At 49.5% G+C, this 27,277-nt stretch overlaps 1 protein-coding gene and 1 long non-coding RNA gene across 19 annotated transcripts in view; both read right to left on the reverse strand.

Annotated features, from left to right (window-relative positions):
* Nucleotides 1-8,263: 8,263 nt before the first annotated feature.
* On the reverse strand, nucleotides 8,264-8,745 carry LOC146760867 (uncharacterized). The gene is made up of 2 exons (XR_014946870.1): nucleotides 8,610-8,745; nucleotides 8,264-8,294 (listed from the first exon to the last, which is right to left on the reverse strand). It is a non-coding gene; the product is annotated as an uncharacterized LOC146760867 (long non-coding RNA).
* A 2,389-nt stretch (nucleotides 8,746-11,134) lies between these two features.
* The window catches only part of TXNDC16 (thioredoxin domain containing 16), a 41,200-nt gene continuing 25,057 nt past the window's right edge, over nucleotides 11,135-27,277 (reverse strand). For 17 of the 18 annotated variants that reach the window (XM_085549771.1, XM_085549764.1, XM_085549769.1 and 14 more), the window contains 7 exons: nucleotides 26,095-26,266; nucleotides 25,313-25,449; nucleotides 20,546-20,630; nucleotides 16,912-17,050; nucleotides 16,227-16,387; nucleotides 14,548-14,738; nucleotides 11,135-13,152 (listed from right to left, as the gene is read on the reverse strand). In XM_085549771.1, coding sequence (XP_085405897.1) covers nucleotides 12,872-13,152; nucleotides 14,548-14,738; nucleotides 16,227-16,387; nucleotides 16,912-17,050; nucleotides 20,546-20,630; nucleotides 25,313-25,449; nucleotides 26,095-26,266 — 1,166 coding nt within the window. In that variant the 3' untranslated portion in view covers nucleotides 11,135-12,871. The remainder of the gene's footprint in view (nucleotides 13,153-14,547; nucleotides 14,739-16,226; nucleotides 16,388-16,911; nucleotides 17,051-20,545; nucleotides 20,631-25,312; nucleotides 25,450-26,094; nucleotides 26,267-27,277) is intronic. The other variant, XR_014946868.1, reaches the window with a different exon arrangement.

Raw genomic sequence — 27,277 nt, forward strand, 5'->3', positions numbered from 1 at the left:
GGGGCAGAGCACCTGCCTGTTATAACAACAAAAATAGGGGGGGAAAAAACCCAACCTCTAAAAAAAGGGCAGAATTTATGTCACTCTTGTCAGCTGGCCAACATCCACAGGAAGTTTACTGGCCTCCAGAGCGCGTGTGGGCAGATGGCAGCATGGGATGCGATTGCTCAAGCCCCGCCGACGGCTTTCTGGCAATCCTGCAGCCCGGGGATGGCTGCAGGGCTGGGGTGGGTTCTGTTGGAGCCTCCTCTGCATCACCCACCCCACTGCTTCGCATGCAGCTGCAGCACAGCAGTTTCTGGGCCCTTCGTGTTCCAGAGAGTGCTTGAAAATGAGCCAAAATACACTTTGGGAACAGCCAGCAGCTCTTCTGCTTTATTTGGTGGCTCACGGTGGAATTTTGGGACAAGTTGCCTAATCTGAAACCAGCAGGAAAGGCTGCCTGGCATGCAAAGGATGGAAAAACACCATTGGGAACAGAGGGACCGCATCCCACTGAGGCGTGTGGTGGCAAGGGGAGCAGCTGGGGCCGTCCATAGGGACTGATGGGGTGGGCTGGGATGGGGTGGGATGGGATGAGATGGAATTGCAGAGGATGGGAAGGAACAGCTCCATGCGTACCACAGGCTCTAGGCACCAGCTAGGCTGCTGACCACTAATTGCTGCTTGTTTGTTGTTGGGGAGCTTTCTGGCTCTGCAGTGGGATGTGCAGGGCTGGAAAAAACCTCCCATTGCCCATCCTGCTGCCACACATTTGGCCACATCTCAGTGCTGTCCCCAGCCTCAGCCACCCCTGGCTGCTGCCGCTCCTGCAGTGCACAAACTCAAAGCAGCAGCCGGTCCATCTCCCCCTATCAGCCCAGAAAAGCTCCTCAATGAGAGCTCTGCAAGGCCATAATTAACTGCATCCTGAGCCATGAGCCTGCACAAAGCGTCGCTTTTATTAGCGTCGAGCAGGAGCTATTAGAATACCCAAATTAATTCAACCTTTGTCAACTCAATCAGCATCTGCTCTGCTGAAATGTGACGCACTCAAGTGTCATCTTGTTATCTGTGGCCTTCCCTTAAGGGTTTCTTATCTCTGTCCCTCATCTTTGCTCCTTTTCTCCTGGTTTCAGGCTCGTTTTGGAACATTTCTGGGCAGGGTTGTGAGGATGCCATAGGAGGGTTGGAAGGGACCACACAGCCCCCAGCCCAACCCCTGCCACAGACTGGCTGCCCCCCAAAAGCTCAAGCTGCCCAGGGCCCCATCTGTAATCTATGTATGGTATATACGTATCATTTATTGATAAATATATATGGTAATATATACAATATAATGCTATCCCATTACACATATATTTAATGGTTTGGATTTTAGGTAGTGGGTGAAGCCTCCCCCACTTCCCACCGCATGTTGGCTGCTCAGGGACTTCCAGGTTCTCTGTCCCAGCCCACACCTGGCCGTGGCTCCTGGAGCTGATGCATAGGGGAGGAATGTGGGAGGGACGGGCTCAGTTCCATGCCTGGCTCCACCCTCCAAAGCTGGGGGAAATCAGGTAAGGGGTGGGTGCTGGGGCTGGCAGTGGGTCCGTGGGGGGCAGGATTCTATGCTGCCCAGATTGTAGAATGGTAGAGTCTTTAAGGCTGGAGAAAACTCTAATTAGGATCCCCCTGCCCAGCCCCACCATACCCACTGCCATGTCCCTCAGCGCCACGTATTCACCTCTCTTGAGCACCTCCAGGGACACGACTTGAATCCATCACTCTCATCCTATGGTTGTTAGCCATGAACAGAGGCCGGCAGCATCCAAGCACAAAGGCACGTACATGGGGAGGGATGGGGACATCCTGTATGCACAGAGAGCACCCGGGGGACGCTCCATGGTGGGAGTCATTGGGATGCCCAATGAGTATGGAAGAGCTGGATTGCGCTGAGAACGCCATGTTCAGACCCAGCTCTGGCTGGGAGCTAAAAATAAAGCTACCAGCACAAGGGTGAGCCCTCAAACATCCGTGTTTGTTTGCTCTGGGGATGTGTGCATGCAGCGGGTCTGCGCGGCCTTGGCACTTTCCCATGGGGAGAATCCTCACCCTTAAGAGCCTCCAGATGATGTATGAGATAATGTCATTTCTCCACTGCCTCCCTCTGTGTTACAAATGGAGATAGATGGCTTTTCCTCAGATGGGAAAACCCAGCAGTGAGAGCTGCCCCAGTTGGACACGTGTTGCGGATGCTCGTGGATGCGCTTTGGTACCCAGGCGATGAACAGCCTGAAGTCACCAATGGGTTTCCCTTGCCCCCATTGAGCTGCTGGCGGTGGGAAGGGAATCTGCCGTCTCATCGCGGGTCTCACGTGCCCAGCTGCTTTTTTAAAGTGGATTTCTCTGAATCGTGGAAAAATCTGCCTCCAGCCGAGCCGTGTGGTCTGTGGGGAAATGCTGCAGATCCCAAAGCAATCCCAGCCTTCAAAAACAAGTGCCTCTACAGTGTCAAACTAATGTCAAGCATCTGGCTCTGGAAAGACTATAAAAGTTATAAGCCACGGATGAGCGCGACCTATTGCTCCCTGCCGTGCTTGCATGCTACAATCTCTCCTGCAAACCCCCTTCATTGGGCATCTTCCCTGTTGTAACAGCCTCAGGAGCTGGGCTGATGGCTGAGGGAGAGCAAAGGTCCTGGGATTTCGGAGCTGGTCACGTGCAGCCCAGATAGAGCTATGGCAGATCATAAATCTGAGCACAGCTCGGGGCCGGAGAGCAGCCCTCCCCTGCCCTGTTGGTGCTGTGGTTCAGCTGCAAGAGCCGACAGCTCGTGGCTGAAAGAAAAAGTCCTAAAAAGTGAAAGAAGTTTGTTTCTCTGCTCCGTGAGCCGGGTCTTGCAGCGGCCAACACTGCACAGGGTGCAGGGATGGAAAAAAGCTTGGAGAAAAGAAGGCTTCGAGGAGACCTCATTGTGGCCTTGCAGTACTTGAAGGGAGCATTTAAACAGGAGGGGGAACGGCTGTTTGTGAGGGTGGCAGTGACAGGACAAGGGGGAATGGTTTGAAACTGAGACAGGGGAGGTTGAGGTTGGATCTTATGAGGAAGTTTTTCCCCCAGAGGGTGGTGACGCACTGGAACAGGTTGCCCAAGGAGGCTGTGGATGCCCCATCCCTGCAGGCATTCAAGGCCAGGCTGGATGTGGCTCTGGGCAGCCTGGGCTGCTGGTTGGTGACCCTGCACACAGCAGGGGGTTGGAGCTGGATGAGCACTGTGGGCCTTTGCAAACCTTTTCAACCTATGATTATAGGATTCTATGGAGGTAGGGACATCCCGGAGCAGGGACACTGAGCAGGAATGAAGATTAGCAGGGCACTGCTTTTCTTCCCGTCCCATGGCCTTTCCTCAGCCTGCATCCATCTGGGAAGAATGACAAAGGATCTTCAGGCTCTGCCTGATGAGAACATTGATGCAGATGCCACTGGTGTGTATGGGGCGGCTCCTGCTGCAGGCACAGAGCTCTGTGAGCCCAAGGGTTCTGTATGGGGAGGAGCCTGGCTGAGCCCTGCCTGTTCTTGTCCGTTCCCATCCCCTTCCCCAGTCCTATCCCTATACCTATTCCATCCCCTACTGCATCCCTGTCCTCATCCCTTTCTTCATCCCCATTCCCATCCCTATCCCCACCCTCATTCCCATCCCCATCTGTACCCCTGTTCCCATCCCAGTCTCCATCCCCATTCTTGTCCCCTTTCCATTCTCATCCCCATCCTTATTCTCATCTGATCCCCATCCCATCCTTGCCTGTATCTCTGTTCCCTCCCTGATCTCCATCCTTATCCTTGTCCCTGGACCCATCCTTATTCTCACCCCATGCCCACCCATGTTCCACCCCCATCCCCCCCTCTCATCCCACCCCCATCACTGTCCTTGTCCCACAAGGCTGGGGCAGCACACGCTTACACTGACCATTCTCAGCTGTCTCACTTCCCCCAGCCTCCATAAACAGCCCCCTCACACACAAACCACTACAGCCACGTTTTTCCCATCAAGCCCTTCCTGTCTACTGAATTTACTTTTTAAAATCGCTGTCATTATTTTTTTCCAATTATTTTTTAACAGTTCTCCCCAGTGCCAGCTCCAGGGCACACTGGGCACGGCGTTACATCTCCCTATGGCTGGGTGGGAAAGGCAGGAGGGGATGGTGTTGGCCAGGACAGATGTGAAATATCAAAGCAGACAGAGTCTGGAGCAGAGTTGCAAAGAACTCTGGCTGTGTTTACACGAAGCCATTCCTGAGCTGTTTGCTTCTGCCTGTGTTTATCCACAGACATTCGTGCTACCAGAGCTTTGGCCCCATGGATCATTGAGGGCTGGTGGAGTTTGTCGTGCCGAGTGGATGTATACATGAGACAGCATTTATTTGCTGTGAGCGGCTGCTATTTCCTCCCCTACAGGCCTTTTCCATCCAACTGGGGATGGGAGCAGCTCACTGGCTCACCAATGGGCCCAGCTCCTCACCCATACCCATGATGGCTCTCAATTGGACCCGGGGAGCCCACATCCAGGGCTCTGCACCTGGCCCAGTGTTTCCATGTCCCTGGCTCAGGCACCAGCCCATCATCTCTGTCCCCTGTGCTGTTCCCAGCTGTGCCTCCACAGCCCCCACTTCCACTGCAGGACCATGTCCGTGGGGTGGGCAGGGAATCAGCAGGGTTGGAAAAGACTTTTGAGATCCACGCCCACAGCCCACGTCCCTCAGTGCCACATCTCCATGGTTCTCAGACATCTCCACCTCCACCGCTGCCTGGGCAGCTGTGCCAGAGCATGGCCTCTCTTTCAGAAAATAATGTTTCCCAGCATCCAACCTGCACCTCTCCAGCATGATCTGAAGAGCACAGAGATGCTGAAGATGAGGATGGAGAGGAGAGAAAATGCTTCCTGGCACATCTGGCTGCTGGGAATGGCCGTGCCTTGCAAGGTTCCCTGCAGGCGGCACTGCCCGAGGTGGGACAACCAGCCCCAGGAGAGCCAGGGCTGCTCAGGAGGCCACTTCCCCCTCCGAGCATCCTCCCAGCACCTCTCCCCTCTGCGGAGCCATTGCACAAGAGGGGCACTGGGGCCGCTCTTCCTCCCAAGCATGACGTTTTCCTGCTCGTGCTCCCCACCAGCAACGGCCACAACCGCCCCGTGCCTCCAGCCCATGCTTTCCCTTAATGATTTCCCACTGTGTGATGGATGCGCTACAATTGTGAGCATGAATCACGAAGATCTGCAATGTTTACAATTAATAATCTCTCTTGGAGAGGGAGCTGAAGCGGGCTGCTGTGGCACATCCCTTCTGCAAGAGGTTTCCAACTCCACATTCATCATCCAGCTGCTCTTTAAGGGAGCTCAGCCCTTCCTGGACATCACAATGGCCCCGGGATCCTCTGCAATGGGGACATGTCTGCAGCCGGCAGGCTCCATCCTGTGTCTCCCGTGCTGTTTTTTCCTCTCAGGGTGAGCAGCTGATGTTTTCTCACATTTTTCTGGAGTCACTCTGTGTTTTTAGAAGGGTGCACTGAGCTGGGAAGGATTATTTTCACAGGAGCGTGTTTGCTTTGGGCGCTGACTGCACTGCTGTGCTCCGAGCGCTGTTTTACGCCGTGTTGAACTGTGTTGTCCCCCTGCTCAGATTTGCTAGAGCCTTGCTGGGACCAGAGGGCAGCGGGGCAGGGCAGGATTGTTTGGATGATGGAGGGCAGAGCTTTGCCAGGAGCAGGGAGGAAAACAGTGAACATCACAGCCTTGGCTCTACCCCAGGGTCTGCACTGGGCTTATGTTTCTAACAGTGAACATCTTTGGGGGAGTCTCTATTGTTTTTGGGGGTCACCATGAGGTCCACATCCTTCCTGAGACTCTTGTAGGGTGTTTTTCAGAAACGGAGATGGAAATATTCAGCGCTGAGATAAAGATGTTCAGCACTGGGATGGAGATGTTCAGCAATGAGACAGAGAGATGGAGGCAGTCAGTGTTGGAATGGAGATGTTCAACACTGGGATGAAGATGTTCAGCCCTGGGATGGAGATGTTCAGCAGTGGGAAGGAAATATTCAGCATTGGGATGGAGATTTCCAGCATTGAGACTGAGATGTTCAGTGTTGGGATGGAGATGTTCGGCGTGGAGATGGAGCCGTCAGCTGCCTGCTTGCCCAGCCCAAACTCAACTGAAGTGACCACTGCCTTGTAGCAAGAGTGGAGGAAATTCAAACTCTTAGTTTTGGACCAGATGAAATCTTCCTTATCATAAAAAGGAGATGGGGAGGGTGGGGGTCCACGTTTCCAGCTTGGTGTCCCTATATCCCACATCCTGCCCAGGCTCTGCCGGTGCCACCAGGAGGTGGAAGATGTGGGGGCAGCAGGAGCAGTGGGCTGAGCTCTGGGCTGCGCTGCTGAGCCCACGAGCGTGGGGAAATAGCTGGGAAGAGCCAGCTGGCCCTGCTCCTCCAGCACTGCTGCATTGCCTGGACGGAGAATAGTTGAAGCTTTGCCATGAGGAGCCTGGCTGTGTTGCAAAGCCCTTCCCATTCCCTGGGAATTGGGCAGCAGAGAAAGCAAAATGCTGGAGAGCTCATCCTGGCTGCTGGAGCCGGGTCCTGCTGTCTCCAGCACTCATATAATTGTGGTGCACATTGTTCCAGTGATATGAACCCAGGGCTCTGTGTCCTGTGATCCAGAATGGTGGGGATAGGTGACACAGCAACCAGTGCTATGGCCACCAATGGGCCCAGCTCCTCACCCATACCCAGCTGCAAATCACAGGGCCAGGAAAGAAGGACCCATAGTGTTTCTGGTGGCTTTCTCTTAATAGATCCTGGGTTTTGATGTCATGGTCATACTTACAGATTCCACGCCCCATTGCACTGAGTGCATCATCCCCACAGACAGCCCCCAGGGTGAACCTGAGCTGTGCAGGGAGGAAAATGACCTCAAACCAACTCCTGGTGTTCCTCAAGGGCTGCTGCACATACAGTGCCTCACTGCTGCCTCCGTCCTGAGCCAACAGGAACAGCAATAGGTCCCTTTGGGTCCTTGCTGACCGCAGCCCCCTGGGTTTGTGCTCTCTAGGGTTGTGAACTTCTATTTGTCGCACTTTCCATTAGGAGCCAATGGGGTTATGTGCACACTGGGTGTGAGCTGGGCTCATGCCCACACTTGGCCATGGGTTGGGTTTCGACACCTTTTGGAAACCGCATTCTTCCCAAGGCAGCCAGCAGCAGCTTGGGGAAAAAAGTGGGGTTTTTAGCAAGAGGGAAACACAGAAACATGTGGACAGGAGCAGCGCTCTGTGCTCGTCATCGCTGCTGAAGAACCAGATCCAGATGCCACCGGTGCCTGGTGCCTGCTTGGTGACACAGCTCTGGTTGTGTGCCAGCCTTTCAGAGCGGGACGCCTGCCATAGGGATCTGCTGCATCCCTCAGCCTCTACCCGTCATAGCCCTTAATCAACACAGACAGCAGTGGGTGCACTGGGGATGTGGTGGCAGGACGTGGGGTCACCAGGGTGCACGTGCCCCTGGGCTCCAGCTGTGCTGCTGTCCCGTGGGGGCTGGCAGGGCTGCACCTGGCTGGGTGACTCAGCACACCCCGGGGAGCATATGGGAGCGGGCTGAGTCACTGCGTGCCCACACAGCTGGCTGCTGAGAGCACATCTGGCTGCTGAGAGCACATCTGGCTGCTGTGAGCACATCTGGCTGCTGAGAGCACATCTGGCTGCCCTGCAGGAGCAGAGCTGCTGTCCTGGCTGCAGTTGTGCTCATGGCCAGGCAGGGCCGTGGGGATGTGGTGTCCCCAAGAAGCTCAGCCAAAAAAGCCCCATAGACCCTGCACACTGTGCAGGCAGGGCAGTAAGTGGCTGGGAGCTGGCCCTGTCCCTGCCCTGCTCTGTCCCCTAGGCTGGGTGGCCCCTGCCACTGCCCATGGACACTGCTGTTGTTCCAGCTTTGCTCCTGAAAACATTTGCAGTTATTTTGGGTCAATCTCTGCCTTTCTAAATATTTGGCTTGGGAGCTGGGGCTCCCTCCTCTGCTCACCTCTACACCAGGATGAGATCTCCTAGCAGAGCATCTTCCAGCTGCACCCTTGGGGTACCTCCAGGCCTGGGTCTCCTCCAGGCAGGGCAGGTCACACAGGAAGGCTGGGACAGGGACATGGTGGATTTCATCCCCACCTGAGTGCAAGGAACTGCAGCGGCTTGTCCATGGCTTTGCCCCCATTGATTGGGTCCTGCTTTTCCTCCATTACAGGTGCATACACAACATGAGTCCATCAAGTCCAGCTCTGTATTTTGGGCACCTGCCAGCAGCAAGGAACAAGACCGAGTTTAGCGATACAATTATTTGTGTTGCAAACAAGCCAAGAAATCCATGGCCAACAGAGCAAAGGACTGTCCCCACCTCTGCTCCATGCTGGACACGGTCCTCCAGGCCAGGACCCTTCCAGCACAGCTCCTTTCTTACCACTGAGGGCTGAATCATGGGCTCTTTCAACATAAAGAAGGGATTTGGCAACCCCATTGGCTATTAATAGAGTTGGGCTGTTTTCTGAGAGCCCTGTGTTGCGTTGTGTTGAGAGCAAAGCAAACTGTAAGAGGCAAAGCAGTGAGTTTACCTAAGGAGAGGTCGGGCGAGTGAGGAAACAAGCTGTCGGGGAGCAGGAACAGCGCGGTGCCCTCTCCTCCCTTATCAACTCCTGTCCCAGTGTTGGCTCCACTCAGCCAGGAGGGAACAATGAACAAAGAGCAGCGACGTGGCACTGCAGCACTCGCCGCCAGCACTCCGTCCCCAGTTCTGCCTTGGTTCTGATTCCTGCCTTTCCAACCTGAGCTCCCCTTCTTCTGGCTTCTCCATCTGGGTGAGGCTCCTGCACAGACACCTGCATCACACTCAGCCTGGGGACAGAGCAAGACACCTTATGGCTACAGATATAAACCCAGGAGGAGATGCTGAGATGTGGCATCTCTCTGTTGGGAAAATAGAGTGAGAAGGTGCTTGGGGATGCTCAGCTCCAGGAGGAAGGAGGCAGAGGGGACCCAGGCCCTGTCTGGCTGAGCAGGACACAGACCTGAAGCCACCTGTGGCAGCTGCCCTCTAGGGAACCGCAGTCCTCATCTCTCCCCTGGCTGTGACTGGGAGCACAGATGTACTTTCATCAGGCACACATCTTCAGCAATGAGGAAACCTGTCCCGCCCCAAAGCCACCCGTTATGTCACATCCCAGCTCCATCCTGCACCCTCCCTGTCCCAGATGTGCGTCATCACAGCTCCTCTGCCACCTCTGGCCATGCCAGCTCCACACCAGCTCCTTCCCTTCTCCCATCCCCTCCAGCAAACCCAGGCCCATGGGACTGCAGCTCAATACTTTGTGTCAGCCTTTTAAAACTGGATGTCCTCGAATGGGGGCTGAGGCCCCCCCTGCCTTTGTGCCCCTCAGCACCAGGGCTGTTTGAGGGAGCCTCAGCTGGTAGCCCTTCCCCATCCACAGCCCCAGGAAGGCTGCCATCCTCCTCCTTCTTCCCCCGGCCCCACCAGACGCTCCATCCCTGTGGCACCAGGAACTGATGAGCACAATGACACAAGCCAGGCCACCAGCTCTTGTCTTGGTTCACATCCTGGCAGCTGCCCGCACGCAGGCACAAGTGTCCTTCCCATGACATCTGCTCCTGCATGCTTCCTCCTGCTGCAGCCACGTCTTTAACCATCCTACAGCTGTATTCCCATTGCACAGCCATAATGGGGTCTGTGTCCATTGGTGGGCTGGGGCACTGAGGAAGGGATGGGTTGAGAACAGCTGATTTGGAAAGATCACCTTTGATCCCACTTGAGAAAGGCTGTGGTTCACCCGGAGGGTCACAAAGCAGCAAGAAGAGACATGACTGCCTTCTGATGTCCTATGGGGATCATGTCATGCAGCCAAGTCCCCAAGGCCAGCTTCCAAGGGGAGCAGTCTGCTGCCCACCGGCCAAGCCACAGACCAGGCACACTCCATAACAGTTCTAAAAGCTCTTTAAATGTGAAAAGCACAACACTCATCCTAAACGCTCCCTCAGTCCCTGCAGAGAGCACTCCTCTCCTTCCCAGCTGATGGGGATGGCTGCTCAGGCCGACCACAGATCCTGCAGCACTCCATGCAGTGCTGGGCACTGAGCTGAACTGTTTTACACTCAAACACAGCCACATAATCCTAATGTTGTATCCTTACTTCTGTTCAATCAGAGACATCTCAGACACTTCTTGGCTGCCCTGGGATACAAAGCTCTTCTTCCTCAGCTCTTTTCACTTGAGACCATAAGCATTTGTTGAGCATTTCTTTCCGTGTTGGTCCTCCCAGAGCCACAGCTACTAAAATGAACACAATGAGAAGGCTGTAGGGTACAGACAACAATCAAACTGCTCTCAATATGCAGAACGCTTTCTCTCTACACACACATATCCTGGTACATGTATACCTGTATAGATTTCCTCCACGCCTCAAGCACTGGTTATACTACACAACAAAATAGAGACCTTGTGTTTAAAGAAACAACCAAACCCAGAACCAAACCCACACGACCTGATGTGGCCCAGGACCCTGACCCACACCCGTGCTCAGGGTCAGCAGCCCCACCTAACAAGCACGTCTTGTGGCTGCAGAGAGCTGCTGGTGGGCTCAGGGCTCTGGGCATCTCCCTGCTGGGAGGCTGAGGGCTGGGGGACCCACTGGTGATATGGGTGCTGAAACCCTTAGAGCTGTGAGCCCCCCCTCACTGCAGCCACTGTCCCCTCCTCACCCCTGCAGCAGCAGACAGGCCCTCAGCCATCAGCATCCCCACAGGGTATCGGTTTCCTGGACCCCCATTGATTCGATGGCAGTTCTCCAGGATCAATTAAGCAGCAGCAATTCTTCCAGCCAGAACTGAGATGTGGCACTGACCCCTAGTGACAGGCTCCTGCTTGGATGCTGAGCAGCAAAGAGGAGTGATAAAAAATGACAGGCAGCCAAAAGCAGCAGGGATCCGGGAAGGCTGCTGGTATTGCACAAAACCTGCTAAGTCAGTGCAGCCATCCTCCTGCAACTGCACCCAGCAGCTGAGCAGCCTTCCTGGAAGTGTGCTTCCATCCTAGACATGCTGGTCCAGGACACAAACGCAGCTCAGCTGAACTTGAGATAAGAGTTTATTTACGAAATGATTGAAAAGCCCAAACGTTGCACTTTCTCTCTGCTTGAAGAGGGTGAGTGATGCAGTAAGAGGGAAAGCAGCCACCAGTGCTGGGATAGTGCTGGAAATGACCCATGTACAGGTCACGGAGCACAGCGTTACCACTTTGCATTGCAGAGGAATGATGGGAACTCATAGAGGCTCTGCCTGCACACTGACCTACTCCTTTCCTTGGGAAAATGCTGTTACATGGTAGACTGTGTACTGCATACGACAGTTTATTACTTTAAATACATACATTCTGGCTCTCAGCCTGACAAGAGTCCAAAAATGGTCTGTTTCAATTATGGAGGGCACAGCACTAATGGTCAATTCCTCGGCATTTCAAAATATTCCCATCCCTGTGGGCTGTTTGCAGGATGAGAGACTTGATGGTGCTCTCAGCAGTTCCTTAACACCATCTTTTCCCCTCACCAGTAGCTTGAGAGCCATAAGGAGGGGGGAGGATCTGACCCTCCCCACTCATCTCAGCAGGGCTGTGGAACAGACTGTTACTAAAGGCAGTGGGAAGACTGTTGTGGCCATCAGTGGAATTAGACAGAGCTTTCTCCCTAAAACATTGCTCTCCCCATGTCTTGCAGCATGGAATCAGACTGACCCAAGGAAAGGAGCAGAGGCTGAAATGCTGCCTCCCCACACCCCAAATCTCCCACTCACCACCAGAAGGATGTGAAACTGCTCTGCCCCACACTGGCACCACCCGTCCCCGCACTGCCAGCCTTGCCTCTCACTTTTCTCCCCTTATCTCTACGCTGGTCTTTCTGCAGATCTCATTTCCTGCACCATCCTTGGCTCAGAAGGCACCAACCTCGCTGCTGTTACTGAGACCGAAGGAAAATAGCAGAGGCTGTAAATAACCCCCTGGGCTCACAACCAAGAAAATGCCAGCATTGAGCAAAGCCATCTTCCAATCTGCCCGGCCCCTGGGCTTTGCTGGCAAACTCTTATTTTGGGTACTCAGGGCTGTTGTGATGACCCGAGCTCTTTGTAATACAGCCTCTTTAGCCAGATACGCTGTTACCCCTGGGAATGAGAACGCTCATGGATTCAGCTCACCACTCAGGTGTAAACATTCACATGTCAGTTTAAACACTTCAGCCCTCCAGCCCGAGGTACATTTGCCCTTCCAGCTCTACACAGTTACCGTGCACATTTAACTGTTTATGGAGAGCAGGGCTTGCCAACACAGGTCTGTAGGGCCTCTACTGAAACAAAGGGAAGATAAATGTTCTTTATCTTGGAATCACTCAATTTCTCCCTGTTTGGATATACAGAAAATGTGAAGAAAAGCTGCAGTGTTTCAACTTTTCTGGCATAATTTGCTGTGGGCAAGCCCTCAGTACACCAAGTGAGCTCAGTCTGCCCCTCCATTAACCAACAGGCAGGCAGAACTCGGCAGCAACCTTCATGCAGACCTGCTCTCACAATCTACTGCAGGATGCATCACGGATTGCACCCAGCAGGGCCAAGCTACATGTCGTACAGATGTGTTTCTGCTCTCAGAAATCACAGGTACCACAGAACAACCCACACACTGCAACACAGAATTTAGACTAGAACTTAAGTGCCATTTCTGTTAGTTTACAGTTGAACTCACTTCTCTCTCTGCTGCAAAGGCTCACTGGGGGCTGAGAAAGCAAGAGAGTGTTCTGGGCACTGTCCCGCAGCCTCCTGCTCACAGCTCACTGTGCCTCCTGGCCTGCTTTTCCCTCCCTGCCAACCTCGGGGCTGTCCCCCGCAGGTCCCTCCCAGGGCCCTGGGCTTTCTCTGCTTTCACCCTGGCTTCCTCAAGCAGTTCCTCTCTGACTGTGGCTTTTTCTTCAGAGCCTTCCAGCTGCTGCTGCTCCTCTTGGTGAGAGGAGGTATGGAGGGTGAACTCTGGCCCCGCGGCCTCCATCATCTGGAGGAAATTGTAGGCAGGAAGAGGTGGTTTCCAGTCCTCCTCAGACAGGGTACCTGCAAAGTGAACACAGTCTCTTGTTAATAAGTTTAGAGGCTGTGATGTAACCCACTTTACAGTCATTTCCATTTCAAAGCAAATATGGCTTTTCTGCCCTTCCAGTGAATGCAAAATTAAAGATCTCTTTTCAAAGTTCACTCTTTCTTCTCCACAACTAATAATGCCACCCAAACCAAACCGGCCACAGATGCATTAACATTTACAGGAGCTGGCTGAGGGCTCAGCTCCTCAAAGGCCGGTTCCTGAGTCTTCAGACATCAAGCTGTGAATTTTACAAGCAGCAGCACTCTCTCTCCCTACCAGTGAATGGATGTTTCACTCAGATCTCAAGTAACTGTGCTAATGACTTAGCATTACTGAAATGCCATTAGGAATGAGGGGAGACTGCTGTCTCTACAGAGAGGAAGCAGTACCATTAAGTGAGGATGCTCTTTAATTTGTGCTTTTAAGGCTGATCACACAGACCTAAAAGCTTGAGCAAGGAGGCTGTGATGGCTGGCAGAGCCCTTGGCTGTGCTGCCCAACCATCAGAGCACCCCTATGGCACCCTGGAAAGGAAGGTCCCTAGCTGGAGGCCTAAATGACATCCAGATTTTGGGAGTGGAGATGGGAAGAGCTGTGGGAGAAGGGCTGGGTCACAGAGCTGTATCAGCCAGGTCAGAAACGATGTCTTTGATTACTGAGGACACCTACGTATCCTACCTTGCTATGTAGGTGGTGGCATTTGAAAAGAATTGCTGTGAAAGGTTTATTTTAAAATTCAACAAGTTCAAATCCCCCCATCTCATTTCAGGAGCCTGAAGCAGGCTGTCAGCCAGCTGTTCCCAAGTTGGTGGCACCCTATGGCTACACCTAACATATGAGGAAGGCACATTTACTCTGCCTTCCTCCAAAGCTTCAGCAGCTGATCAAGGAAGGAAGGGACTTAGTGAAAGGCTTCACACTAAATGCCAACCCTTAATGTTCCAAAGATCACAGCAAGGCATCAGCTTCCTCACACTTTCCTGTCCATAAAAATGCTGGGAGGTGCCTAAAGAAAAGCTATTTCTCACACTAGGGCTCTGGAGATTTTTTTATTAGCAAGCAATGTTTCAGCAGCCCTATTCTCAGCAATCAGCACAGCCAGGTTTGGGGATTATTACAGGGAAGAGATGCCGATTGAGAACTATTCATGCTTGGCTCTGAACATTAAACAGTCCTGCAGCAAACTCGTGAGTACGGGTATTCTGTTCTGGCCGGACGATTTGTACTGCTCCAACTCAAACTAGAATAGCTAGTTTTTCCATAATTAAATTCCAGGACAGACAATTTATTGCACGTAGCATCTTCTCATAAACAGACCGAAGCTAACAGTGCATGCTTAGGAACGTTTCAAACGCTCGTCCACTTACTGCTGGGAATCTCCAGTCCTGCCTTCAGTCTCTCCAGCCAAGACAAGACGTTCATTTCAGTGATAGACTGCTCTGATGGGAACTTAAACACTTGACCTCCAGCATGAAGGTTCACCCAGACGAGAGCAGGCAATGATGGTACGGTGGCAAAGTACGCCTTCAGGACCCCAAGGCCCACTGGAGTGTTCTTCCTGTAGGGGAGATCCAACAACATGCTCAACAATAGTTTGGCAGCAGAATATGACCCCAGGGTCAAGGAAGCACTAAAGCTCTTGGGCTACATTCAGCAGAACACACGCACACAGTTTTACCTATGGGACAGCTGTAGAAGTTCACAGCTCAAGTACTTATGTCCTTATTGTCTAATGGACAGGGAGTGGACAGCAGAACAGATGAGTTAAGGAGGAGCAGGACAAATCCTGCACAGAGGTGTGAAATCTTCTCCATCACAAGTTCTTAAGAGCAAGTCAGATGGGGATGACACACTGTGGTTAACTCTTGTAGTGCCGGACATTTGCTGTGGGAACTACCAGCCCCTGGCACCCCCCCACAGCTGCAGCAGCCACCAGCAGGTAGAAAGGGTACGAGCTGATGCAGAGGGCTGTGCTCATGTGATCCCATCCCTTGGCATCTGTGGAGTGGTTTCCTGCAGTCAGTGGGCAGAGACAAGGAGCTGGAATGGCAGCTCCTCCAGGTGACGCAGGGAGCGCCAAAAGAGGACATCCAACTAAGATGGAGGGTCAGCCAGGACACAGAGATGATGAGTCCTTCAGGCGCTATTTTCAGGCTCAGTGATGCACAGGGTCTGAGTTGGCTCTCACCATGGGAATGAGGTCCTCTTTCTAGGACTATGTTACTCTTTAAAGCCAGTGACCACTTTCTGCCCTGGCAAAGGACAGCTTATTCTTTCTCAGTAAGAGAGAACAGAGGCAGATGTGTAGGTGGGGAAGTTCCAGGGACTCTCATTTCTTGCACATTACTGGCAAACAAAGTTAGCTAAACTCCAGCCCACGCTGCTAGGCACTTCCCAGACTTCAAAGCACGCTATGATTAAGACAGTGAGGTGTCTTTGGGCTTCAGCAAAACAATCAGAGGTTAAAAACTGAAAACTTACACATGAGGGGAGGACTGAAAAAAATCCCCTTTCCTATCACTTTTTGTATTTCTTAGTTCCTGGATTCGTTTTGTTTCTTGGTTATTTCTCAGGTTTCTTTTAGAGCTTCTTCCAGAAACTTTCATTTTTCCCCACAGTCAGCAATCACTAATTGGCCTGTTCTGTTTCACACTAATTGCTGATGGAATAATTATCTTAAGACGCTCCAGGAGGGCAAATTTGCTTCTTTCCTTCCATGTGTAAAAGAATAATAATAATACTAATTTCAGGTCCAGAGTGAAGCTACCATGCAGCAGCCTTGAGAAATTTTACTCTACTGGCAATTACTTCTGCAATCAATTAAGGTTTTTACTAATTTTACTTTTTTTGTGCAATTCTGCAGCTGCCCAGAATACATACTGAATCACTGCTAAATGATTTGGCTTCCCACCCCATGATGACTTCAGACCAAACGATCACATTACCACAGATAGCGTTTTGAGTAATTGCAGACTGTTTTTTTCCTTGCCCTGCAATGCTAAGAGCGAGGTAAAGGAAAGACACAAAGAGGTTTTAGCATACTCACAAGTTCAACCAGCACGGCACAAACGCTTGCTGAGATCTCCCTTTTGCCAGATTCAGCATTTCCTTGCTCTCTATTTGACCAATGTCACCATCACTAAACAAGATGAGGAAAGGCTTTCTGAGCTGCAAGTAGTGGGGCAGATTTTGCACGGTGATTTCTGGCTGCAAAACACCAAAACAAGAAGTTGGAGTTTAAGAGGAGCTGGGAACAAGACAAAAGGAGGCTTTCTGCTCTTACATGAGTGGGTCAGGGGCTGAGCAAAGCTGTGGGGTTTGTGTTGAATGCAAGAATCTCTCAAAATCAAACATGGATTTGGGGACTTTGGTGCACTCTGGAAATGCTTACACCCATCCATGCCATCATAAGGAAAGTCTGAATGAGAAGCTGTGTACTTTGAGATGAATGGGTGTGAGCAGAAAAACAAAGCAGGCTTCGTCCAGCTCATGTGCAGGGAACAGGCCTTGTAAGATGCCTACAACAGTAGATCTGGGACTAAAAGCACCAGCCGGCCAACTGACTCCCGGGGCCTCCTCCCAAAGGACAACACTACAAACAACAGATTTCTGGCCAGATTGTTGGCTCCAAGTCATAAAGGATAAAAACAATGGGAGAAATAATGAGCAAACGTATTTATTTTGCACAGTTCAGTGCTTCTGAAAATGATTGTTGTGGAAAAAGGACTTACAAAAATATCCAGCAATTTGTATCTGATCATCTGCACGATGTCCTGTGCGCTCTGCTGGGACAAAGCGATGCCTTCCACGCTCTGACCACTGCTCCTGGCAATGAGGAGGGCAGGAGGAGACACTGCATATTTATGGGACCTGAAAAAAATCCAGCCAACTCACACCATGTACCAAACATACACAAACTAAGTTTTAAATTAAGACAGGGGAGGTTCAGGTTGGATCTTAGGAGGAAGTTTTTCCCCCACAGGGTGGTGACGCACTGTTCACAGGTTGCCCAAGGAGGCTGTGGATGCCCCATCCCTGCAGGCATTCAAGGCCAGGCTGGATGTGGCTCTGGGCAGCCTGGGCTGCTGGTTGGTGACCCTGCACACAGCAGGGGGTTGGAGCTGGATGAGCACTGTGGGCCTTTGCAACCCAGGCCATTCTATGGCTCTATGAATTGAGCTCCATGGGCTTTGATTTTTTGTGCAGTTCTGCTGATGTTTAGCAAATGTTACAACAACAGACATAGCCTGTGACTTTACTCTTAGCATAGAAACCAGCCCCTCTGTTGTTCCCCAGTATTCTTTGGGTAAAAGAGTTCAAGAGTGTTAAAAGAAAAGCTGAGCAGGTGGAAACAGCAAAAATAGGAGAAGTCTGAGCAATGAAAGGGCACCACCCCAAGATGGGTGAGCAATCTTCTGGAAGTTTGAGGAAGTTCACCCTAAAAACTCCAGATGTCACCAATGAGAGGAAGGGTGAAACAGAGGAAGTGAACAGCCCCAGCTGCTTCTTGGGGGGGGTCTGTGGTTTATTTTTCAAAGGCCGCTGGTAATTCTTCAAAGGCTGACAGCAGTATTGCTGGGGATGTCAGCCTGTGTGAGAGAGACACGAGGGCATTGTGGGTTGAGGCCTTTGATTTCCTTTTCAAGGGTAATCTAGTCTGCCTGATCACCTTTTTTTGTGTATGAAGAAGATGCACCGTGGAGGGAGATGTGTTCAAATGTGCTTTAAAGATCTCGGTGTTTGGTGTTTCAGGCCACAGAGACAAACTAGATGAAGATGGAGCAGATAACACATTTCCGCGATGTTCACTTTAAATGCAGACCTTTCACTTCACCCCTCACCGCATTTATCTGCTGGGGAAAAAACACACCCGCTGCACATCTGCCAAGGGGAGCCCAAGTTCTGCACTGGTACCTTGAGAAAGAGTGGCCAGTAATGACCTTTCTGAGGCTTTCAAACCTTATGAATCCTTTGCTAACCTGTTCTTGTGTTTATCTGAGCTCTTTCAGTTTGATTTTTCTGCTTTTTTTTTAGCCCATTCTCTCTGGTTTTCTGCTCATTGTCTACACATTTGGTTTTGTTTTTTCCCCCACCAGAACCATCCCAGATCACAGAAATGCAATTTCTTAACTCCCGTCACACTGTGACACCAAGGGAAAGCCAGACACCCCAGGAACTCTTGCAGCTCACACCCCAAAGGCCAGGGCTGCACCTCACACGTATTTCTTTCCCCTAGAAATACCCATAAATCCAGCCCTGAGTTGTGCTGTGCCCTTCCTGCCTGGACACAAGAGCTCCTCGAGTCCAGCACGTTATTTCACAGCTCTGCTCATGGCTGGGAATCTTCTGAGCTGCTAAGGAGGTTTGTAACTTTCCTGTTGGGTGTTTTTTTACATTAACTTGCATTTGCCTTTGGGCTGAGAACAGTAAAACCCTACCAATGTTTCCAATTCTGCTCATTTCAAACTTCTCAAACTCCCCAAGCCTTGAAGAGGCGCTCTGGCTGAGTCACAGCTCCAAGGAGGTGAGAACTCTTCTTCCCTGTGTCTAAATGGATTAACTCATTCAGCAGCCTTTGATAAGGAAGCTCCCCAACACTGACAGAAAACCAACAAGTTCCCCACCTAATAGCTGGAGTCTACCCTGAAGTCACCTCTGATTTTGCCAGTAACACGACCAACACCTATCAAGTGGTTGCATTGTTGCTTGTGACAGCTTTCTATTTATATAGCTGGCATTAGGTGGGTAACATGAGACTTGCATTTAAATCAAAAACATTTGTAAACAAATGCTTGGCAGGAATCTAAGACATCTAAATATGTGAGAAATAAATGACTTCATTCAAAACATTTCTTCACTGGTGCTTTTTTGCACTTGCTCCCAATGGGCCAGGTGTTTGCTGAGCAAACAGTCGTGCTAAGAACATTCTTTGGTGCATTTTACATACCTTTTCCTCTGGGGAAATGTGAGCAGGGCTCAGTTTTCTGTGACTTGGGAGCCACAAACACTTCCTTAGCGAGAGCTTAGCAGAAAGAGCAGCTTTTCTTCTCTCCAGGAGGGAAGTGAGCCCAACTCTTGCATAAGGAATTCCTGTAAGTGTTTACTTTCTACTTGCACTTGAGAAGACGACCATCTACAGTAGCTTCACCCACAAATCACAGCTAAAAACACCTTCCACAGCCAAAATCCAAACTTGGCAGAATGAATATCAATACAAACTGCATTAACTATTCCAAGCAAATGGGAGCGCTCTCCAGACTATGGCTGGGGCAGGAGGATGGAGGTGTACTCTTGAATGCGTCACCGCTGACAGGACACAGACTTCTGTTGGTGCCATCAAACACACCAGGGATGTGGCACATTCCTAAGAAACCAGCTAACATAATTCACTGCTACATTAAATGGCTGTTAAACCCACGCCTGCAAAAACGGCCATTTGGGGATATTTAATGCTGCCCTGATGGCTAATTCCTGATGGAAATGAGAGGCTGGGAGAAGGTGAAGACCCCTTCCGGATCTACCTACATTTATAAGCTCTAAAACATCTCTCACAGCCTAATTCAGAGCACTTTTCCTGTTGGTGGAATGAGCATTAATGTTAAACTAAACGTATAGACTGATGGATACTAAAGTCCCATTAGCTACAATTTGGCTTAAACTTAGGGCTGCATTTTCCAGGACCCAGACACAATTCCTACTCCACTGGTAGCCAAGAACTCCTTGGGAGAAGGCGCAGGCAGCACATAGACTCTCCTTTGGTTGCTACTTGCAAATCCAGTCAACCACCAGAGCAACACTCAAATTTACACCTCTGGCTTTGCAGCATCCTCCCCCTACACCCTTCCTCACCCGTCACCTCAGTATCTCCTTTTGAAGCATCAGAGCAGGGAAGACAGAAAAAGAAGGTGCAGAGAAGGCAGAAATAGGCAGAAAAATAACAAGTATGCATTTCTTCTCAAAGGAAAAAGGGCAGAACTCCTTTATTCTCCCTCACACTCTGAACCTAGCTAGAAGACAACATTTTTGCAGCATGTTTTTACAGGGAACCCAACAGATGCATGAGGGACTGGCAGGGCTAGAGGACTAAAAATACCCAGAGTGAACCTGAACAACAGGAAGGGAGCTGACAGTTCATAACAACAGGGTTAAACAGGTTGCCTGTGGAAGGGCTGTAAATCAGCAGCCCAGTCACTGCTCCATCTCTCCTTGGCAGAACCCTGAGCAATCTTGCTACTGGACTAAGTCACTTGTAGATGTTTGGGTCGCTAATAAACACTCAGCATAGGCAGAGACTCTTGCTTTAGGCAGTAGCTTTCACTAAATTCAGGTCAGTTTGAATTGTCATCAAAGCAAAAAACAACTTACAAAGCCAAGACATCATCTTCGAAATACATCCCTGTTGTTACATGTCCACTTAAGATGCTTCCTGCCTCCGTGAACGCTTCCCTGACTGTAAAAGAGACAAAGAATCATAAATAAACAATAGAAAGCGAAGTGTCAGCTTCCTTCTGGAAGTCAAATCACCACATCTGCATACATAACACCCTCCCACAGCAAACTGTCAGCTGTGAACAAAAACATGATTAGTGGCTGATGAGAAATGGTTGCATCTCATGGCCATGGGCTACACAAGGGAGGAGTTGGCAGCAACTGAAAGGATGAGAAGGAAAGAGTTCCTATTATGAGAGCAGCATTTTCTCCTTAGCCACCAGCACTGAGCTTCCAGGATCTGAATGACAGATACTGATGGAAAGTGAAACAGATGCCCTTGAGAACTTAAAGACCGTAAGTGTTCTTAGAAACAGGAGAGCAATTAAAAGGCTAAATAGAAATCTTATAAATCACAGTGACCTTTTGGAAAAGACTACTGCAGCAGTGTTAAGTGGCCAGCACTCTCTCCTTCAAGTGTCTTTTTGTCTTATCCAAACAGGAGGATCTATTAGCATCACCAAAGGTCCAAAGGCTAACTACCTTGAAGGCACACTGTGTGCCCACTGCGTCATGCAGTGACAATGAGAGGGCTTTGCCCCTGCTGTCACAGCTCAGAGAGCCCCATCATACCTTAGCAGCTGCTAAGGCCCACCTCTCACCTTACAAAGCCAGTGAACTCAGAGGAGGTGGATAAAAGGTAGGGGGTGGGACTCCCTTTAATCCATAACAGCTGAATCTACCTGTGCTGAGAGATTGAGAGCAGAGCCCCAGAAGGAAGCCAGCTCCAGAGCCGGTTTATGCCCATATAAAACATCCTCAATTTTAGGCAACTAGATCTGTGGAAGAGACAAACTTTGTGAGAATATGCAACCACAGTGTGTGAGCTTGTAAAACACACTAAATAAAGATCAGAGAGAGAGAAAACAACACTAAGTAGGCTGAAAATGGGGCACATTTCAGCTCTCCCGCTCTTTATATCAAGCAGTTGAAGACAACAAAAAAGGATCTTTTCATTTATGGAAGAGTGAGAAATCTCGTGTTAGAGAAGTTAGGTTTTCCCAAGAGGTAAAGTTACAATTCAGATACAGCTATGATGTATGTTGTTACGTCATTTAACTAAGACCTCATTCAGACATTATTTACTGTTCCTTGTAATGAAGATCATCGTGTCAAAACTGGCCAACCCAGGCACTTGGGACCAGTGACTCAGACCTCAGTAAACTGCAGCTGGCTCAAAACTCTTCTCTTTTTTGTTCTTTGCCTCTGCCTTTCCAGTAGAATTCAAGGATGCATTTTTCATTGTGATCCCCTGGAAAAACAAGGACTACAAACTTTTCTTTACACTTATTTCTTTTCCAAAAGAAAGCTTGGATCCTTGAAGGAATGGCTCATTTTGAGTTCAGATGCTGCAAGAAACAACACACGCCACAGTGCTTGTGATACAGGTCGGCCAGTTAGGCTGGTGATGTCGAGCAATTTGGGGTCTGACACTGGTTTTCAGATTCACTTGGTCTTCAGTCACTTGATGTTGTCGGTGCTGACACAACAACCCAAACAATCAGATGATGAGGAATACTGATAGCTTTGCTCTGAGAGCTTCACCAACAAACCTTCTGCGAAGTGTCACGGCCCAGCTACAGGAGAAAAGGCCGTGAGGAAGACTGTGAGGCACGAAAGGACCCAGTGTGATACACAAAGAACAGGCTTAAATCCAAACATCCTCAGGAGAGCACTTCCACTGGCATTTAACTTGAAACACTCACTTGAGACGTAAGTAAGCATGTGCTCAAGTGCTGCCCTGGAGAGGCCTTGGCTGCAGGAATTCTCTCCTAAATCAGGACAACATTCAGCTCAATCCAGGCTTGTTCCTGCTGAGATCTTCCCTCCCCAACACACTCAGCTCTGCAGTTCCTTCCTATCACAGTTCCAAAATGGTCAGCATTTTGGGGACGACTGGTGACAGGCCCAATGTCCAACACAGCAGCCTCATAAATGCACACAGTTCCACAACAGATACAGAGCACTTCCAAAAATGCTTTTTCTCCTGAAAATGATATGAGACGGTAGACTATGTAGTATCTGGGTTTTTTTATGGAGTGAAAGTTTGAAGCTAAGCTGCTTTCTTCTTTTTGCTGCGCCTGCTGGGTGACAATGGACAGACAACACGAGATCTCAAATAAAGCGAATGGGGATCAATTATTCACCATTTCTTCTAACACAACATCCAGCAGCCAACAGAACGCTTGGGCATCAGTTACTGGAAAACAGGAAACTCACAGCCATGCATAAAATCCTCCACAGACTAAAGTCACTGCCAAGGCATGCTGTGGATACCAGGCAGAGATTCTGATTATGCTAACACAAGCCATTAGATACAAAGCAGGAGTGAGAATTCTAGACCAAGGAAGATCCTGAACTGATAATTCCTGGAGTTTAGTTCCATTCTGCCAAGGAAAGGAATCCCTTTGAACATGTAAGTCTCTTCCTAAATGTCTGCTGTTGCCCTGCTGGAGAGAAGATATGGGTCATGCTGGTCCTTTCTTTATTCTGCCCCAAAATAACTCTGATGATGAGTTGAAGCAAGCAGTCTGTGCACAGACAAAGCCCCACGCACAGCTTCAAATAATGTTTAGTGCTTGATTTACATCCAGGCTTGGCAAGCCTTACAATGCTAGCAGCAATCTGAGGAGCACAGGTGTATTCTTAAACAACTGCCGCTCATCTCGGGACACAGCCCTAATTCCAAATATGCTTCTGAGTAGCAAATAAACCCCTGTAAGTTCTCCCAGTTTCCAGGAAAATGCTCATTCACTGCCCTCATAATGCTCTGCATCTCTCTGCAATTCATTTTAATTATGATTTTTCTGACAAGACTCTTTTAGCTCAGATCCACTGAAGTTTCTTAATATAGTTCTCACATTTAGTGCCAGAAAAAAATCAGAGCTTCATTTAGCTGGGCATCTCGTTGCTCTATTTCAGTTAACTGGAAATGACGATGACGTGGCATGTTGCTGGTGCAGGTAAGAGCAGGAATTTTTGCCATGAGAAAATAATTATTAAAACTTCCAGAGAAGTCTGCAGGCCGTTAAGGACAGTAGTGTGATTTCCCTGACTCCCGGTCTGGGTTTGGTGCCAAATAGCTGGCTACAGATTTCTGCTCCCTCACATTACCCTGCATGACACTCAACTATCCCTCAGGTTACAAACTGAGAAAGCATCCCATATTTCATCTTCCTTGGCACCAGGTTGTAGATGCCACTCCAGATTGCAGACTGAGCATGCCCCAAGGGAAGAGGAAATCTTGTGGGCTCCATACAGAGCTGTCTGGAAACCTCCAAGCCTCTTGTTTCCAAAGAAGTGCAGGTCTAGATGGAAAGGAACATCTTCTGTACAGGAAACAGTCTGAGCTCACAATGCCATTTGGATCCAGGCAGGTTCCCTGCAGAGAAGTCGTCTCACAGTCCACATGCTGTCTGCAATCCTGTCATCTGGGCTAACACAGGCACCATTACTACAGAGAATGGAATACATGCAATAAAAGGATGATTCCAGAGCTCAGCTGATGAAAACCAGGGGAAAATGTTTCAAAGTTTCTTTAAGACCAGTAAGATTTTCTGCTAAACTCCACACTTTGATACAGGCCCTCCAGAAGAAGGAAGGCATGCTAGATGTTACCTGGCTTGGTGAACAAAGCCCAAATGTTTACTGGTTAGTTCCAGACATTTGATTTTGCTCTTATCTCTGAGCATGGTGGATTCCCCCTGAACCTCCTCATGTGACTAAGTAGCTTTATTGCCTTTAATCAAAGTTTACAATCACTCTGGGGCTTCAAAATAAAAAACAGTCTGAAATTTTGATCTTGGCAAAGATCATAAAAACATCCCCCTTTTCAGTGCAGTAATTCCTAGAGGCAGTGGTGAATTAGAGGCTGTGGGGCTGGAAGATCCTACCTGCCCAGTGTGGAGCTGACTGAAGCATCACATGACGTTCCCTTTCTAGACTGACTTTATTCCTTTTTCCTCATTAACATGTGACTGTCATTCTGGTGCAGCACTCTGTGTAACAGACAGAAGATGCACAACTCCTCCAATGCAACAGTGAAAAGGGCTTCCTTTAAGAAAGTATGCTATGACATTACATGGGGAATACAAGAAAAGACTGATGAGTCTGGGCTTGTTCAGTCAGAGGCTGAGAAGAGATTTGAGAGCAGCCCACAGCTCCTTTAAAGGGGACTTATGCTCCATGGTAAGGGGCAGGAAATACAACAGGAACAGCAGACACAAACCGGCTAGTTCAGATTGGATGTGTGTGAAAACGCTTCTTTGTGCAGACAGTTGTGCAGCCCTGGGAAAGGTCATCCATGGGATTGTTGTTTCGTACTGGTCCAAGCACAGCGTCTCCAAGGCCTGTCAGGGTTGTCACATGCTACCACAGTGGATATAGTAAACATGTCCATAGTAGCTGGCTGACAGCTAAATGTCCCTTGAGTCAGAACACAGACAGCAAGTCCCATGTATGGAATCACCTGAATCTTCTATTTATAAAAACCAAGAAAGGTGGTGCCAGGCAGGCTTTGATGTGAGCAAACATGATTGGTTATTTAGAGAAAATGAAACACCAAGAACTTCCCAAGCATCTGGAATCATCCATCTCTGGTCAGGAATTAAATTAAAATGCTTAAGCCATAAATATCACACTCACCTTTACTTGTGGCTGTGCTGAATACTCCTAGAACCAAAGAGTGGTGATAGGATGACAGCTCAGATGGAAGCTCTCCTCTTAAATACTGCTCTGCTTCATCAATCGTTGCCAGCTTCAGAGGGCAGGAAACTTGGCTCCTATTGAAAGGCAGAGAAATAACGTGGGCAGCCTTCTTCCCTTTTGGGATGAAGAGAGAAAATCCTCATAACAACTCTTCCCTAACCCAGTGTGACAGCCATTTGATCTCAGTAGAGAAAAAGGATCAGCTGCCTCTGGGAAGGAAGGGCAACATCAAGGCAATGAAAGGTACTGGGACTGGGTATGGTGAACAGAATAGCCCTAAGCCAAACTGGATGCTCTGAGATCCTTTCTGCACACAGGACAGTCTGGCATCCCTCAACTAAACTGTAGAGATCACTTGATTTAGAGTAAGGGCTTGGCTGTGCTTCCAATAAAACCAAAGAGGGTTTTGCCATTCATATGGGCCATATTCATGTATTTTGCCCTTCATCTTAGGACCAAACCCCATTCCTGGACTGGGATCCATATTAAAAATAACTGAGAAGGAATTCTGTAGAGAAAAAGTGACAACAGATGGATGTGTTGTCCAAGAATAGATGAAAAGCACAGAAAGTTATTGAGCTAATTTCCAAATCAGGTCTACAACCGGATCTGACATTTTTCCAAACATGAATTCCATTACACAGGCCATGAAGTATCCAGAACATCATCTGGTAGATGTGCTAATCTTACTGTGTGGGGACACATTAACAGGCACTTACAACATGATGAAGCTGGTCAGTTCTTCAGTTCCCAACATGCCATTGTACACGATTGGTGGTTGCTCTCCCTTCTTGTAAATCTTTATGGTAGGAAACTGAGTGACATTCTGTGTTGTGCAAACACCAGGCCAGTCCCAGCAGTTCACTCGAGAGAGCAAAATCCCCTGAGTTCCTAGAATGGAAAAGAAACACAAATAGTAAGGAAAGAAAAAAAATAGAGAAAGTGAAATGCTGGAAAAAGGGACATATGTGAACCTTTTTGGATGCTACTGCGTGTATCTGTATTAACATCACCAGAACTCCTATTTGCTTTGGTGTACATCCTACTGAGCTGGATGCTAACACACTGCATGTCCATGGAGCACGTCCAGGTGGGCTACCACTGAAAAGTTACTTGATCATTCCTGGGGTGAAATGCTGCTCTGTGTAGGCTGGATGTCTGAATCCAGCCCCAAATAAGCAATCCCTTCCAGTCCATGCTGTCTCCCTCTTGAAGTTATTCATGGACATGCCTTACAGCGCTGAATCTAAAAGAAGTTATTTCCAGCCCACTAATGTATTAAATATTACAGCAGGTGTGAATGGATTAAAACAATAGACCACGGAGAGATCAAACTCAGAGAAGTGGCAGCTTTCACTTCTCAGAAAGAAATAACCAAAGACATTCACATCTGGCTGCAATGAAACCCTGAGGCAAACACCCAGGAGTATGTATGGCAGTAAGAACAGGTGCTGGAAATACTTTATGAATAAGGCTAAGACAAAGAAACCAGGCAGGCCGCCCTTGCTTATGGGAGGCAAAGAGGGAAAATAAAGCTTGGCATGAAAGAGGCTGATGCACATGGGAAGGAACAACCCCAGACACCACCCCATGGTGGGGGCCACTCAGCTAGAAAGCAGCTCTGCAGAAGAGGATCTGCTGGTGGATAGTAAGTCAAACATGACCAGTCCTGTGCTGCTTCTGCTAAGGACAATGGCATCCTGGGCTGAAATACATAAAACAGGTCAAAATGATGTCATATTTCCCTCTGCTCAGTGCTCGTGAGGCTGCACCTGGAGTTTTGAGCCCACTTCTGGGCTCCTCAGTGAAAGAAAGACCTGGACATACCGGAGAGAGTCCACTAAGGGGCACAGTAATGATTAAGGGACTGGAGCCCAGCTCCTATAAGAAGAGACAGAGGGA

Source organism: Coturnix japonica, chromosome 5, assembly GCF_054131305.1.
Source record: "Coturnix japonica strain WE chromosome 5, WE-NBRP24, whole genome shotgun sequence".
NCBI lineage: Eukaryota > Metazoa > Chordata > Aves > Galliformes > Phasianidae > Coturnix > Coturnix japonica.